The 12,406-nt window shown below is 35.7% G+C and overlaps 1 protein-coding gene and 1 long non-coding RNA gene across 3 annotated transcripts; one reads left to right on the top strand and one right to left on the bottom strand.

Moving 5' to 3' along the window:
• The first annotated feature begins 1,707 nt into the window (after positions 1-1,707).
• On the top strand, positions 1,708-4,634 carry LOC116014427 (protein DETOXIFICATION 14-like). Of its 2 annotated transcripts, XM_031254481.1 has the most exons (8): positions 1,709-2,053; positions 2,646-2,715; positions 2,812-3,196; positions 3,290-3,376; positions 3,471-3,527; positions 3,630-3,868; positions 3,993-4,198; positions 4,349-4,634. In XM_031254481.1, the coding sequence occupies exons 1-8, from the start codon at positions 1,796-1,798 to the stop codon at positions 4,406-4,408; spliced, it is 1,362 nt and encodes a 453-aa protein (XP_031110341.1). In that variant the 5' UTR covers positions 1,709-1,795; the 3' UTR covers positions 4,409-4,634. The 2 variants fall into 2 exon arrangements, with proteins under 2 accessions (XP_031110340.1, XP_031110341.1); XM_031254480.1 differs by having other exon boundaries at positions 1,708-2,053; positions 2,646-3,196.
• Positions 4,635-5,065: 431 nt separating this feature from the next.
• Positions 5,066-8,383, bottom strand: LOC116013674. The gene is made up of 3 exons (XR_004097270.1): positions 8,076-8,383; positions 5,767-5,993; positions 5,066-5,656 (listed from the first exon to the last, which is right to left on the bottom strand). It is a non-coding gene; the product is annotated as an uncharacterized LOC116013674 (long non-coding RNA).
• Between the last annotated feature and the right edge of the window lie 4,023 nt (positions 8,384-12,406).

Raw genomic sequence — 12,406 nt, 5'->3', positions numbered from 1 at the left:
TAATTGAAATTAAAAAAAAAAAAAAAAAAAAAAAAGGTCGGCCACCCCACACTCTCTTCTTTCGTCTCCGTCGGAGGAGGAGGGGCCGAGGGTAGGGGTGTAAACGAGCCGAGCCGAGCTCGAGCATAGGGCGGCTCGAGCTCGAGTTCGTTAAGGAGGCTCGACTTGAGTTCGAGCTCGAGCTCGATCGAGCTTGAGATTGGCTCGAGCTCGGGCTCATCAATTTTCGAGCTGCTCGAAAGTTCAGCTCGAGCAGCTCGATTTTCGAGTTCGAGCTCGAGCTCGATCTTGAGTCAAGTTCGAGCTCGAGATCAGGGTTGAACTTGACTTCGAGTTTGATTTGAGCTCAAATTTAACCTGTTTGATTTTAAATTCATGTTTCAATTAGAAATAAACTATAATTTTATATGTATATATTAATATTATATAAATAAATATAATATTATATATATATACGGCTCGCGAGCGGCTCGACGAGCCACGAGCCTAAGAGATTAGAGCTCGAGCTCAAATTTGACCGAGCTCGAGCCGAGCTTTGACCGAGCGGCACGTGAGCAGCTCGCGAACCGCTCGGCTCATTTACACCCCTAGCCGAGAGGGTGGGGTGGCTGTCGTTTTTTATTTTTAAAAATTTTAATTTAAAAATTATTAAATTAACAATTTTTAAAATTGCTCTAAAAAAAAACAATTTTTAAAATAAAAATTAAATAAATTAGCTGGTCACTGGTGACTTGGCCGAAAAATTTAATTGCAGGCAAAAACTTGTGTGAGACCGTCTCACCATGAGACGGGTCGGGTCGGGTCAAGATGCAAATGTAACACTTATATGCACAAATGTCATACTTATATGCTTAAATGTAATACTAATCAAGAATAAAATTTTTGTTACTTATTAGGGTAAATGTAATACTTTTAAGGGAAAATACAATACTTTTACATTTCGATTTAAAAGTATTACATTTTTACTCAAAAGTATTATATTTGCCCTTATAAGTGAGAGACACTTGTCAACATTACTTATTATGAAAATGTATTACTTTTTCTCTTATAAGTAACAAAAATTGTATTTTTGGTTAGTGTTATATTTGAGCATATAAGTGTGAGATTTGCACATATAAGTATGACATTTGCATGGTGCTTTGACCCGACCCGACCCGTCTCACGAATAAGGATCCGTGAGACGGTCTCACACAAGTGTGACCCTTAACTGCAAGACTAAATGTGATATAAATTGAATAGTCATGCTCCTAATTTGAAAATGTTAATAGTCAATGATCAAATGTGATACAAATTGAATAGTCATGCATCTAATTTGAACATTTTAATAGTCAATGACTAAAATTGATACATGTATTATAGTCGAGAACTAAAAATGATATTTTCTCTATATTTTTTGTTCAATTACTATATTCCTTTATAATACTCAAACAATTCAATACAAAAATCTGAGAATAAATTGTCTAATATTCTTTGTTATTTATCCAAAATTGATTCACTAGGACGGATTCAATTATTTCTCTTTTTTTTTTTTCCTCAAAAAGTTGAATTCTCAACTTTAAAAACCCATCATCTCAACTAAACATAAACTAAAATGATGCATCATGATAACTCAACTAAACATAAACGTTAGAACTTTCCCATCCGCTTATTTCATTTTTTAAAGACTACCCCGACGACTCAGGGGATGAAAAGTCCAAAAAGGCATTGTGATACAGTATTTCCTAGTCCTCAGCCGTTTACTTGAGACTTGAGAGTTGAGAGGGGATGGCTTCTATCTTTTGGTGAAGAAAACAGAATGGGGAAGATGGCGGAATCTCCATTGCTCCGAGAAGTAGAGGGAGAGAGGGAGATCGGAATATCATCGAGATGGGATGCGTTGACGGAGGAGCTGAAGAAGGTCAGCTGCATAGCACTACCAATGGTCTTCGTCGCGATTTCCCAGCAACTGGTGCCAACGGTAGCCATGGGGATGCTCGGACACCTCGGCGAACTATACCTCTCCGCCGCCGCCATCGCCACATCTCTCACCAACGTCACCGGTTTCAGTCTTCTCGTACTAACCTCTACCTTCTCCTATCTCCTGCTTTTGCATGAATTTCTTACTCAGTATAATATTAAATTCCTAAACTCGCAAACACAATTGCTTCTACTTGTAATCATCAGAATGTGCAGAGATTAGCAGCAGAACTAAATAATGTGATTAATTAATCTAGTGATATACAGTGATAGCTGAAGTCAATGTTCAATTGCGGATAATATTACTGATTGATTGCGCAGGTGACTGCCCCTAACTTTTTGAGTTAGAACTACCTTTTTGTGCCATCCATGTTTGAGTTAAAATCATTTATCAATTCAAATTCAATGATCTAAGATTTCAAGCTTTTGTTGTTGATATCTATCTGATCTGCTACAACTTTGAGGTTCACAGGCATCAACCTTGGTTACAAATTGATTGATTGATTTAATGACAATTTTCAGACAGTAGATTGCGAAACTGAATGAACTTCTATGTATATACATACATAATACATAATAAGATTAAAAAAAGGAAACATTTGTGCCAGTATCTATCTCTGTGTGTGTGTGTGTGTGCAACTTTCTCCAGAAAATACTGTGGCTAATTATCAATTGAACGTTGTGAACAGTATGGACTTTCTAGTGCACTAGAGACTTTGTGTGGCCAAGCATATGGAGCTAGGCAATACAATAAGCTAGGTGTGTACACAATTGGAGCTATGATACCTCTTCTTGTGGTCTGCATACCAATATCTATTCTATGGGTTTTCATGGATAAACTATTGATATTAATAGGCCAAGATCCACTGATTTCTTTTGAAGCCAAAAAATATTCGACTTGGCTCATTCCTGCCCTGTTTCCATATGCAATTCTTCAACCACTGGTTCGTTACCTGCAAACACAAAGCTTGATGCTTCCTATGGTCTTAAGCTCAGTTGCATCTTTATTATTTCATGTGCCTGTCTGTTGGGCATTTGTATTCAAGTTAAACTTAGGCAGTAGTGGAGCAGCACTAGCAATTGCTTTGTCGTACTTCCTCAATGTGGTCCTCCTTGGTGTTTATGTCTGTTATTCTCCCTCCTGCAATGACACTCGCATCAGCATCAATTTCTCAACAGAAGTTTATTCAAGTATATGGGAGTTTGTGCGCTTGGCTATCCCTTCAGCAAGCATGATTTGGTAAAACATAGCTTGCTATCCTTTTCATCAATATAATTCCTTTGCTTTTTTTTTATGTTTAGCCTTTGTATCTTATAGCCACTTATATTTCAGTCTTGAATGGTGGACGTATGAAATAGTTATATTGCTATCTGGACTCTTGCCTAATCCCCAACTCGAGGCTTCAGTTCTCTCAATATGGTATGTATCTTTTTGCCTCTCACCAATCTTAGTTGGTCTTTGTATTTGTGATTCTTGGAGCCCTTGATAAAATGTATCCCAATCTTTGCAACAGCCTAATGATTTCTTCATTGCACTTCTTCATACCACTTTCCATTGGTGCTGGCGCAAGGTCTACTCTGAAACTCTGCTGTTTTGATGAGTGTACAATGTTCCTACCTTTGTATCATATATAATGTCTACTTACTCAGTAAAAGCACACATGGATTTTCAGCACTCGAATCTCAAATGAACTCGGAGCAGGAAACTCAGAGGCAGCACGAAATGTTGTTAGGGCAGTACTTGTTATCTCGATCTTAGAGGCAGTAATCGCGATCACAGCTCTTCTTTGCTCCAGACGTGTTCTGGGATACATGTTCAGCAACGAGAAGGAAGTTGTGGATTACATAAGAGAAATGGTTCCTTTTGTCTGTCTGTTGGTCTTGACAGATTGCATCCAGTCAGTACTCTCTGGTCAGTGTACCTAACTCCCCATGTATTTCCAGAAAATAATCCATTGGAATTAAATCGAAATCAAAGTTCAAAATCCATGGCAGACAGAAGCCATTAAAATCTCGCATTTCCTTTCTTGCTTCAGGAGTTGTGAGAGGAAATGGGAATCAGCATTCTGGAGCATACATCAATCTGGGATCATTCTATTTGGTGGGATTGCCAGTGGCAGCAATCCTGGGTTTTGTTGCTCACTTGAATGGGAAGGGGCTCTGGATTGGACTAAATATAGGAGCCACAATGCAATCCATACTGCTTGCACGCATAACTTGTATCACTGATTGGCAAATACAGGTATTCTTCCAAACCCATGTACATATATGTTTTATTTGCACTTTGTCCTACTCAACAATAAGGTTAAGTTAATAGCGATGATAAAAATCACTTCAGTATCACCTAGCTGTTTAGCTGGCTAATGTAGACTACTTTTGGTGGAAATTACAGGCTGTCAGAGCTAGGGAAAGGATCTTTCATGGAAATTGTGTTTCTGAGGTAATCATTTAAGCCTGCATTTGGTTTGACACTTTCATGAAATTGTGTTTCTGAGGTAATCATTTAAGCTTGCATTTAGTTTGACACTTTTATATTCTCTTATCGAATCTTAATTAAGTATATTTACTTGTCTACATTCATTGTGAACATCTGTTACTCTACAAACAGATCCAATGTAAACTTTTGATATATATACACTATATATGCTTATAAATATGCATGTATTATATATTTTGCTTCTAATCCGTATTTAGGACCAGACAAAAAGATTACTTTTATCAAATATTTAAATCTTATTAGTATTTCAATATTTACACCTTAAAATCATTTTATTTTTTATTTTTTTTTGAATAATACTAACTCTATTACAATTTAGTATCTGTTCATAACTACTTTCTTAACCTATTGAAGCACAAGAGTCAGTATTGTATTGCCTCCACTAAGGCTCGAACCCACCACCTCCCATATAAAGGGAAGGGTTTGATGCCACTGGAACCTTGGCTTTAAAATCATTTTATGATGTACCCTTTTGATGATTCTTTGATTTACCGGTAGCGGCTATGTTGTTTTTTTTTGATGATTTTTTGATTTACGAGAAAATCAACTATTCGAAGGGTATTTGTGTTGATTTCATATATACCGACCGAATACATCCAACTTAGGAGAACATTGAAACCAATAGAACTTATCAGATTCTTATAAAATACAACTAAAAAGATATTTATTTAGTCAATACATAATGGTTGCGTCCACGATCGACATGAAACCTAGTTTCATACTATCTAGTACAGTGGTAGAACCCTAGAACTTCCGACTGAAATCAAAAGACCCAGATACTATAATTTCATACAAAACACAGACAGACAGACACAGATCAGATGTATATGTTCCATCACCGTGGAACTGAACCTGCTAGCTTACTTCATCACGACACATATTATTCAAGCTGGAAATAGTGAAATAGTCGATCGCAACTGTGGACGCACCAGATCTGCAGATCAGAGATGACCGAAGTGTATCTAGTGGGGATGGTGGTGGTGGTGATGCGGAGGATGCGGATGGTGAACCGGCGGCGGGGGCGGATGGTGCACTACTGGCGGAGGCGGCGGGTGGTGCACGTGAACTACTGGCGGAGGTGGATGGTGCACTACCGGCGGCGGCGGGGGATGGTGCACGTGATGAACTACCGGCGGCGGCGGAGGTGAGTGTCTATGCGGGTGGTGTGGGCGGTGCGCCATTTTCTCTTTGGATTTTTTCTGGCTGAGGACAAAAGCGTGGAAGAGGATATATAGGGATAAGATTGAACTTAAGAACGAAGTAAAGGTGTTTTCGAAAAAATAAAAGAACGAAGTAAAGGGATAACGACGTACGGTAGCGTGTAATATATTCGCGGAGATTGGAGATGTTAAGGTTGCGGGCTAAACACGTCAACGCGGTCGAGGCAAGCATGGCTGGAACTAAAACTCTCCACAATATTCTCCAAAAAAAAAAAAAAAAAACTCTCCACAATAAATACAAATTAACAAATTTCCAATGGGTAGGTGGATGCCCGACTCCTCCTCGTACCGGTCGGTGGAAATTGGTAGGTGTCTCGTGTCTACATACACAACATTATTGTCCCTATCTAACACCTTAGCACCCAACAACTCATGTATAACCGGGTAATCAAGTTGGTAAAATATACTCCATAATTCTCAACTTAAGTTTGATTATTATTAATATTTTTTCAGGTAAACTCGTTACATAAGAGTAACTTCAACAATGAGAAATTTTTGGTGATTTTTTCAATGCTATGTAGGAGAGATGTGAAAGAGAGATGAGGAAAAAAAATGTGACAAGAAAAATATATATAGGTTCTTAATCTCATGAGAACAAGGATTTAGGTGAGAATGTGTGGTATAGTGCACATACCATGCTGGGCGTGTCAGTGCGTGCACACAAAAATATTGAAATGACTTCATTTTTTGATGTAATTTGCTCATTATTACACAAGAATAGAGTGAATTTACTATTGATAGAGATTACATACAAATTTATCTAGTGCACGTTTAGCAGCAAATTAATCTGTATAACTGTATAAGGATTGGGGCTATGCTTAACATACTGCAAAATATGCAAGAATATATAGATACACAAGAATATGCAAGGATTTATGTATAGGAAAATTCTACCAAATAGTGAAAACACTAACTGCTATAAACATATAAAGGATAGTAACACATTTGTAAATAATAATGAAAATAAAATTAGCATTATTATCCTATTTTAAAAAGTATCATCGCCACCGCCCCATCCTTATGTTATATGAATTGACACGTTATAACAAAAGCCTGATATTATCCTAAACCTATCTTTAATTTGTCCATCTAAGTTAGTGGCTGGCTGGTCAGGATCCTTCCTATTTAATTGTCTAAAATGTCATAGGTATCAAAAATCCTAAAACTAATTTTATTAGTCAGAGAAATGAAAAAATTGAAGAAAAAGAAAGGAAAATCAACATTTTAGTCCCTCATTTGTTTCTCAACTATCAATGTAGTTCTTAGTTTTCAATTTCAACCAATTTGATCCTCAAATTGTTTTAAATTTCATCAATTAAACACTTTCAGGAACCAAATTGATGATATTTTTAAAATGTAAAAATCACCATTTTAGTCCTTGAAAGGATTTAATGACGAAATTTTAAACAATTCAATGATCAAATTGGTTGAAATTAAAAATTAGGGACTGCATTAACAGTTGGAAAACAATTGAGGGACCAAAATGGTGATTAACTCAAAAAGAAAAATATGTTTAATTGTCTAAAAGGTCATGGGTATCAAAAACCCTAAAGCTAATTTTATTAGTGGGAGAAATAGAAAACTGAAGAAAAGAAAAATATGTTTATGTTGTACACCTAAAAACTTGAAAATAAATAATATAATGAAAAATGGAGAATTAAAGTGTAATAGTTCTTTTAACGAGGTTTTCTCCTCCTCCCCTGTGACCCTAGCCGGCAAAGGATCACAAGGAGGTAAACCAGCCTAGATTACTCATAGCTGACCGGCTCAAACCCAAGGGTTTGAGGATCGAACCACCGACCTCTCGGTTGTAGGTAGAGCACTCTTACCACCTGGGTTACGTTGTAGGGAGAATTGAAGTGTAATAGTTAAGAGAGGGACTAGCTGATGATGAGGATGATGACAGAAGAGTAGAGAGCACAAAGGAGTGAGGTGAAACTAAGCTCAGCATCCATTGTATGTATATATGCACCTTCATCATCATCTGTGCTCTCTATCTTCTGTCAACCACCATGTCCACTACAGCCAGTCCCCTTCATTCTCTACCTACACTACACATACACTTAATTAGTCTTATATCGATTTCTACATCGGCATTTCAATTGGTTCTAGAGTGTGGGCAAGAACATAAAACTAAGCCCCGTTAGGGACAATGTGAGAATTTCACTCAATGTCATGATAGGTTGCTTATGAACGTTCAGCACTAGTCCTCCCGCCTAATAGCCCCTATAGGCAGAGGGTGTTTCACTTTCTTTAGGCAAGTAATTGTATATCTACTACAAAAAACCAGCTAATTTTGCATGATTCATGCATTGCACGCAGTCACAGTAAATGATGATAAATTATGAACAATTAAAATCGCTAAGAAAGCAGAAACTAGGAAATAGGCAAGTGCTACATACATGGAGTGGAGAGAATCCGGCGGTGATGACAGAAGAATAGAGAGCACAAAGAAGAAGATACACACAATAAATATACTAACAATTCTCCGATCACATGCACTCCGGCCGCCGGACGGTGTACCTCATCATCTGTGCTCTCTATCTTCTGTCAACTCATCACCACGCAGCCTCTTCACCCTGCTACAGAGATTGACAAATATATATACATATATAGAAAGAATAGTGAATAGAGTTGATGAGTTTTTTCCTGTATTAGGCTATTTTTGCACTGTCTATAACTCTATATGTATGCTGCTAGAAGCTATGGATGGTTCGAGGGTTTCCCAGGAACGAAGATTTCTATTTATAGCCAAGAAATAGAATCCCCTTTTCTACTTTCCCATTCTTTATTCCTCCCCACACCTTAGTTTTGTGTGAATCATCTAATAAAATTAACACAACCATATGCATGAATTGCACATATAAAATTGTAATAAAATCTAACCCCACAGGCCACAGCATAAACATTACAAACTCAACCAACCTCTAACCATAGTTGCAGTAACACGCAACACGAGACAACTCCAACCAAGTTGATCGAACAATTGACTTGTTAACTATAAGATTCTTAGCTCGACTTTCTGTAGAAATTGTCTATTGATCTTCTTGATTATTTGGGTCGGTCAATTAGGCTGGTTTGGGTTTCACTCATAGCGCACTATTAGGTCACGACAACGAACTTTTCCATAAAGAATCGATCAGCTAGGCTAGTTGACATTTTTTGCTTGAACCGGTTAGCTAGCTAGACTAGTATGAGTTTCGCCAAAGCACTTTTTGGTAACGATTGTGGACTTTTCCGTTATAAGCTAGACTAGTTTGAGTTTCACCAATAGTACACTTTTGGATAGTAGCGAATTTTCTTGTAAATCAAAGTAAATACCTATTAAATTGTCACTGAAATTGTTAATTTACAAAGCATAACATAATTTGTCTATTAAACTTGCACTACTTAACCGTGCCTAAAAAATGTTACAATATTAAAGAAGTGGCTTAACTTGAGTCGATCGAGAGATGAGTCTAATTTTACAAAATACTGATACCCATAATCTTATCTAAAAATAAAATAAAATAATAGTATGCCTTTATCTAGTGGTCCAAATCTTGTATTTATTCTATGCGGGACACAATTCTTAATTACCTTTTGATCACTTTATGAAAATCCTCGACAATTAAGCCTTAAAAGCTCTAATGTACGTACAGAAACATAGGATTAAGCATCAAATAGTTGCTAATGGAAGTCTTAATTCACTGCTAAAACACTGATATTAATAATGTGGGCATAATTCAATCAATCACATTCGTTGCAGGTGGCGTTATAGATATTATATTTTAGGGTTTATGTCGTTCTACTTTGTACCTTTGCGTCATGCGAATGGAAATATAAGATTTCGATCAGTGGTTGAATATAGAATAAGAAGGCAATGGAAGAGTATTTTGTCAATACAGAATATATACTTCTCTATATGTATGTATATGTTGCTGGAAACTTGCATGGGAATTAAGCAGATCGGAATATATGTGTAATAGATCACTTGTTACTTTAATTTGTTAGGCGTGAAATCACAGGTTTCTATAGTGCAAAGAATTTGAATATATCAATTTGATCACATAGTGTTTCGTTGGGTTGTGTTGTGTGTGCGTGGATGATATGCCAAGCATGACATTTGCTGTGTATGTCTTATATGTTATAATTATTGGAAGATGAAAGGTGTTGGAGCAGAACAACAACATTTATCTCTATGGTTTGAACTTGATTTGAAGCGGAGCAACAATATTTATTTCTGTAAACATACTGTTAATGTTGTCTATAAATACGGTATTTGTAACCCTTAAATGTCTTATTATTATCACACTTAATAAAAGAACTCATTTGCTTCTGTGGATGTAGACTCTCTCCTGAAGTACGTAAAATTTTCTTCTTCTTCTTGTTTTTTTTTTTTTTTTTTTTTTTTTTTTTCTTTTTTTTTTTTTTTTTTTTTTTCTTTTTTTTTTTTTTTTTTTTTTTCTTTTTTTTTTTTTTTTTTTTTTTCTTTTTTTTTTTTTTTTTTTTTTTCTTTTTTTTTTTTTTTTTTTTTTTCTTTTTTTTTTTTTTTTTTTTTTTCTTTTTTTTTTTTTTTTTTTTTTTCTTTTTTTTTTTTTTTTTTTTTTTCTTTTTTTTTTTTTTTTTTTTTTTCTTTTTTTTTTTTTTTTTTTTTTTCTTTTTTTTTTTTTTTTTTTTTTTCTTTTTTTTTTTTTTTTTTTTTTTCTTTTTTTTTTTTTTTTTTTTTTTCATTTTTGTTCTTGATCTCTTGATCCCGTTTTTCTTTCAACAACATGCAAACATGGTTTGACCACACTAAAACTCACAATAGTGCTTATTGCCAACTCCTTGCATTTGGGCTAGGTGCACCCCTAACGACGAGGGCATGTGAGACAAGCTGGACGCTTACTACTACACTAAAAACTTTAATTAATAGTGAACGCACAACTTTATTTCATTATACTTGTGTTGCAATTAGCTAGTGTCATGTTTCAATAGTAAATGTTGAACGTAACTTGACTCTCCAAACCTCTACCCAACACATAAATCCAAATTAGCAAACAAGTTAAGTATGCCTCTCTATAGATGCGCGTTATATATAGGTCATGTTTGATAAAATAGTTAGTCTATCCGTCAATTTTGGTTTGTTCGATCACTATTAGTCATTTAGTTGTTTGAATTAGTTTTTTTTTTGAGTTCTACTGACTCTGTTACAATGTAGTATTTGTTCATAGCTACTTTCTCAACCTATTGAAGCACAAATAGTCAACAGATGCCTCCACTCCCTTCCACATGGGAGTTGTTTGACTTAGTTAAACAACCAATATAAGAGTTTGGTTAACTAAATTTTTGTAACAACTTATTGCTCCAAAAGACAAATTTAAAAAGTTGCTCAAAACAGCATTTTTTATTAGTTTTTTCAGAAAATCATTTTACATATAATCATCAACTATCAGCTGCTAATTTACCAAACATCTTTTTACAATCAGCCAATACTATCAACTAATCAAACTCACTAACCTAAACAACCACCAATTATTTACTAAACACTCCCATGATATAATGAAATTTATTTGAATAAAATTGGAACCTTTCCATCTCCAATTTGGGGCTCAATTCAATGCACCATCGTGTTTTGGAATAGTCCATAGAAAGTTTAAAACAAGATGAGTGGTGATGTGGACACATATCAAATTAAAATTGTGAAACTTATCATGAAAAAATCTAATGCCCGCAGTCCATCAAAAGATTGTTGCTTTGGGGATCAAAGGGATTAATTCGCTAGGCAATAGGGCATGCATACAAGTGGTCCGGTTGAGAAGCATATATGAAGAAAGACAAGAATTATCCCCCACAATGCCCATAATCTTTGGGAAATTAATCCCCCATCACAAATGCCTTATCACATACATATATCACATTCTATATCTGTCCCCATTACGTCAATCTCATCAAATTCCTATCACAAATTATCGATTTTACACATTGTACATTTAATCAGAACCCGTCCATTTTATTGTTTATTCTATTTGTTGGAAAGAAGGATTAGATAGGACTCACCATGCTAAAGACATTGTGATCTAGTTGCGAGACTGTGACACTCCCAAATAGAAAATCACATGTTCAAATCTCATGGAGTATTAACTGTTTATGCTTTAGTAGGTTGAGAAAGTATGTATGAACAGATATTACATTGTACATAAATCAGTATTACTCCAAAAAAGATAGGACGGGCAAGAAGGAATCTTGCAAAAGTGGGGCGGTGTGCATTCACACTCGACTCCACATGGCATAACCCCATAAGCTTCAATTCGCCATTGTTACAGTAGGTCAAGAAATGGCAAGGTGGTAGTGCAGTAGTGTTGCAAAGAATCTTGGATTAGGGAGCTGGGCAGCATTAACTAACAGTGGTTTAAATTAGAGCAGTACAGAGAAAGTACATTAATTAGCGGACGACAGAAGCATTAAGGTCTGCTACACACATGATTGATTTAACGTTAATCCATCTATCTTAAGGAGACAAGAATAAGTGATGAAATGACAGGAAAGAATTATTGGGAAGAGTGATCTATCATTCTATCATCTATCTGATCGAGTAGAGGCGATGAGTAGGGCTATCCAGAAATGGAATCAAACAAACAACTGGCCATAAAAGACTGGACGGACCCCATTCATTATTGAACTTTCCCCTTTTGGAATTGCACCCTTTTTCAACGATTCTTCATTCTCATTTCCTGCTAATGCGATTGAACATATTGTTTTTCATACTATA

This window comes from Ipomoea triloba, chromosome 3 (genome assembly GCF_003576645.1).
Source record: "Ipomoea triloba cultivar NCNSP0323 chromosome 3, ASM357664v1".
In the NCBI taxonomy this organism is placed as follows: domain Eukaryota; kingdom Viridiplantae; phylum Streptophyta; class Magnoliopsida; order Solanales; family Convolvulaceae; genus Ipomoea; species Ipomoea triloba.
Note: the sequence above shows the minus strand (reverse complement) of the source record. Positions and strands in the feature narration are given on the sequence as shown.

What these genes read in the sequence shown, in the direction of transcription:
- LOC116014427 (XM_031254480.1), top strand. Translation starts at nt 1,796, where the DNA reads ATGGGGAAGATGGCGGAATCTCCATTGCTCCGAGAAGTAGAGGGAGAG. An exon ending in CCTTCAGCAAGCATGATTTG is followed by an intron (nt 3,197 to 3,289) that starts GTAAAACATAGC and finishes CTTATATTTCAG; the next exon opens with TCTTGAATGGTGGACGTATG. An exon ending in CATCCAGTCAGTACTCTCTG is followed by an intron (nt 3,869 to 3,992) that starts GTCAGTGTACCT and finishes TTCTTGCTTCAG; the next exon opens with GAGTTGTGAGAGGAAATGGG.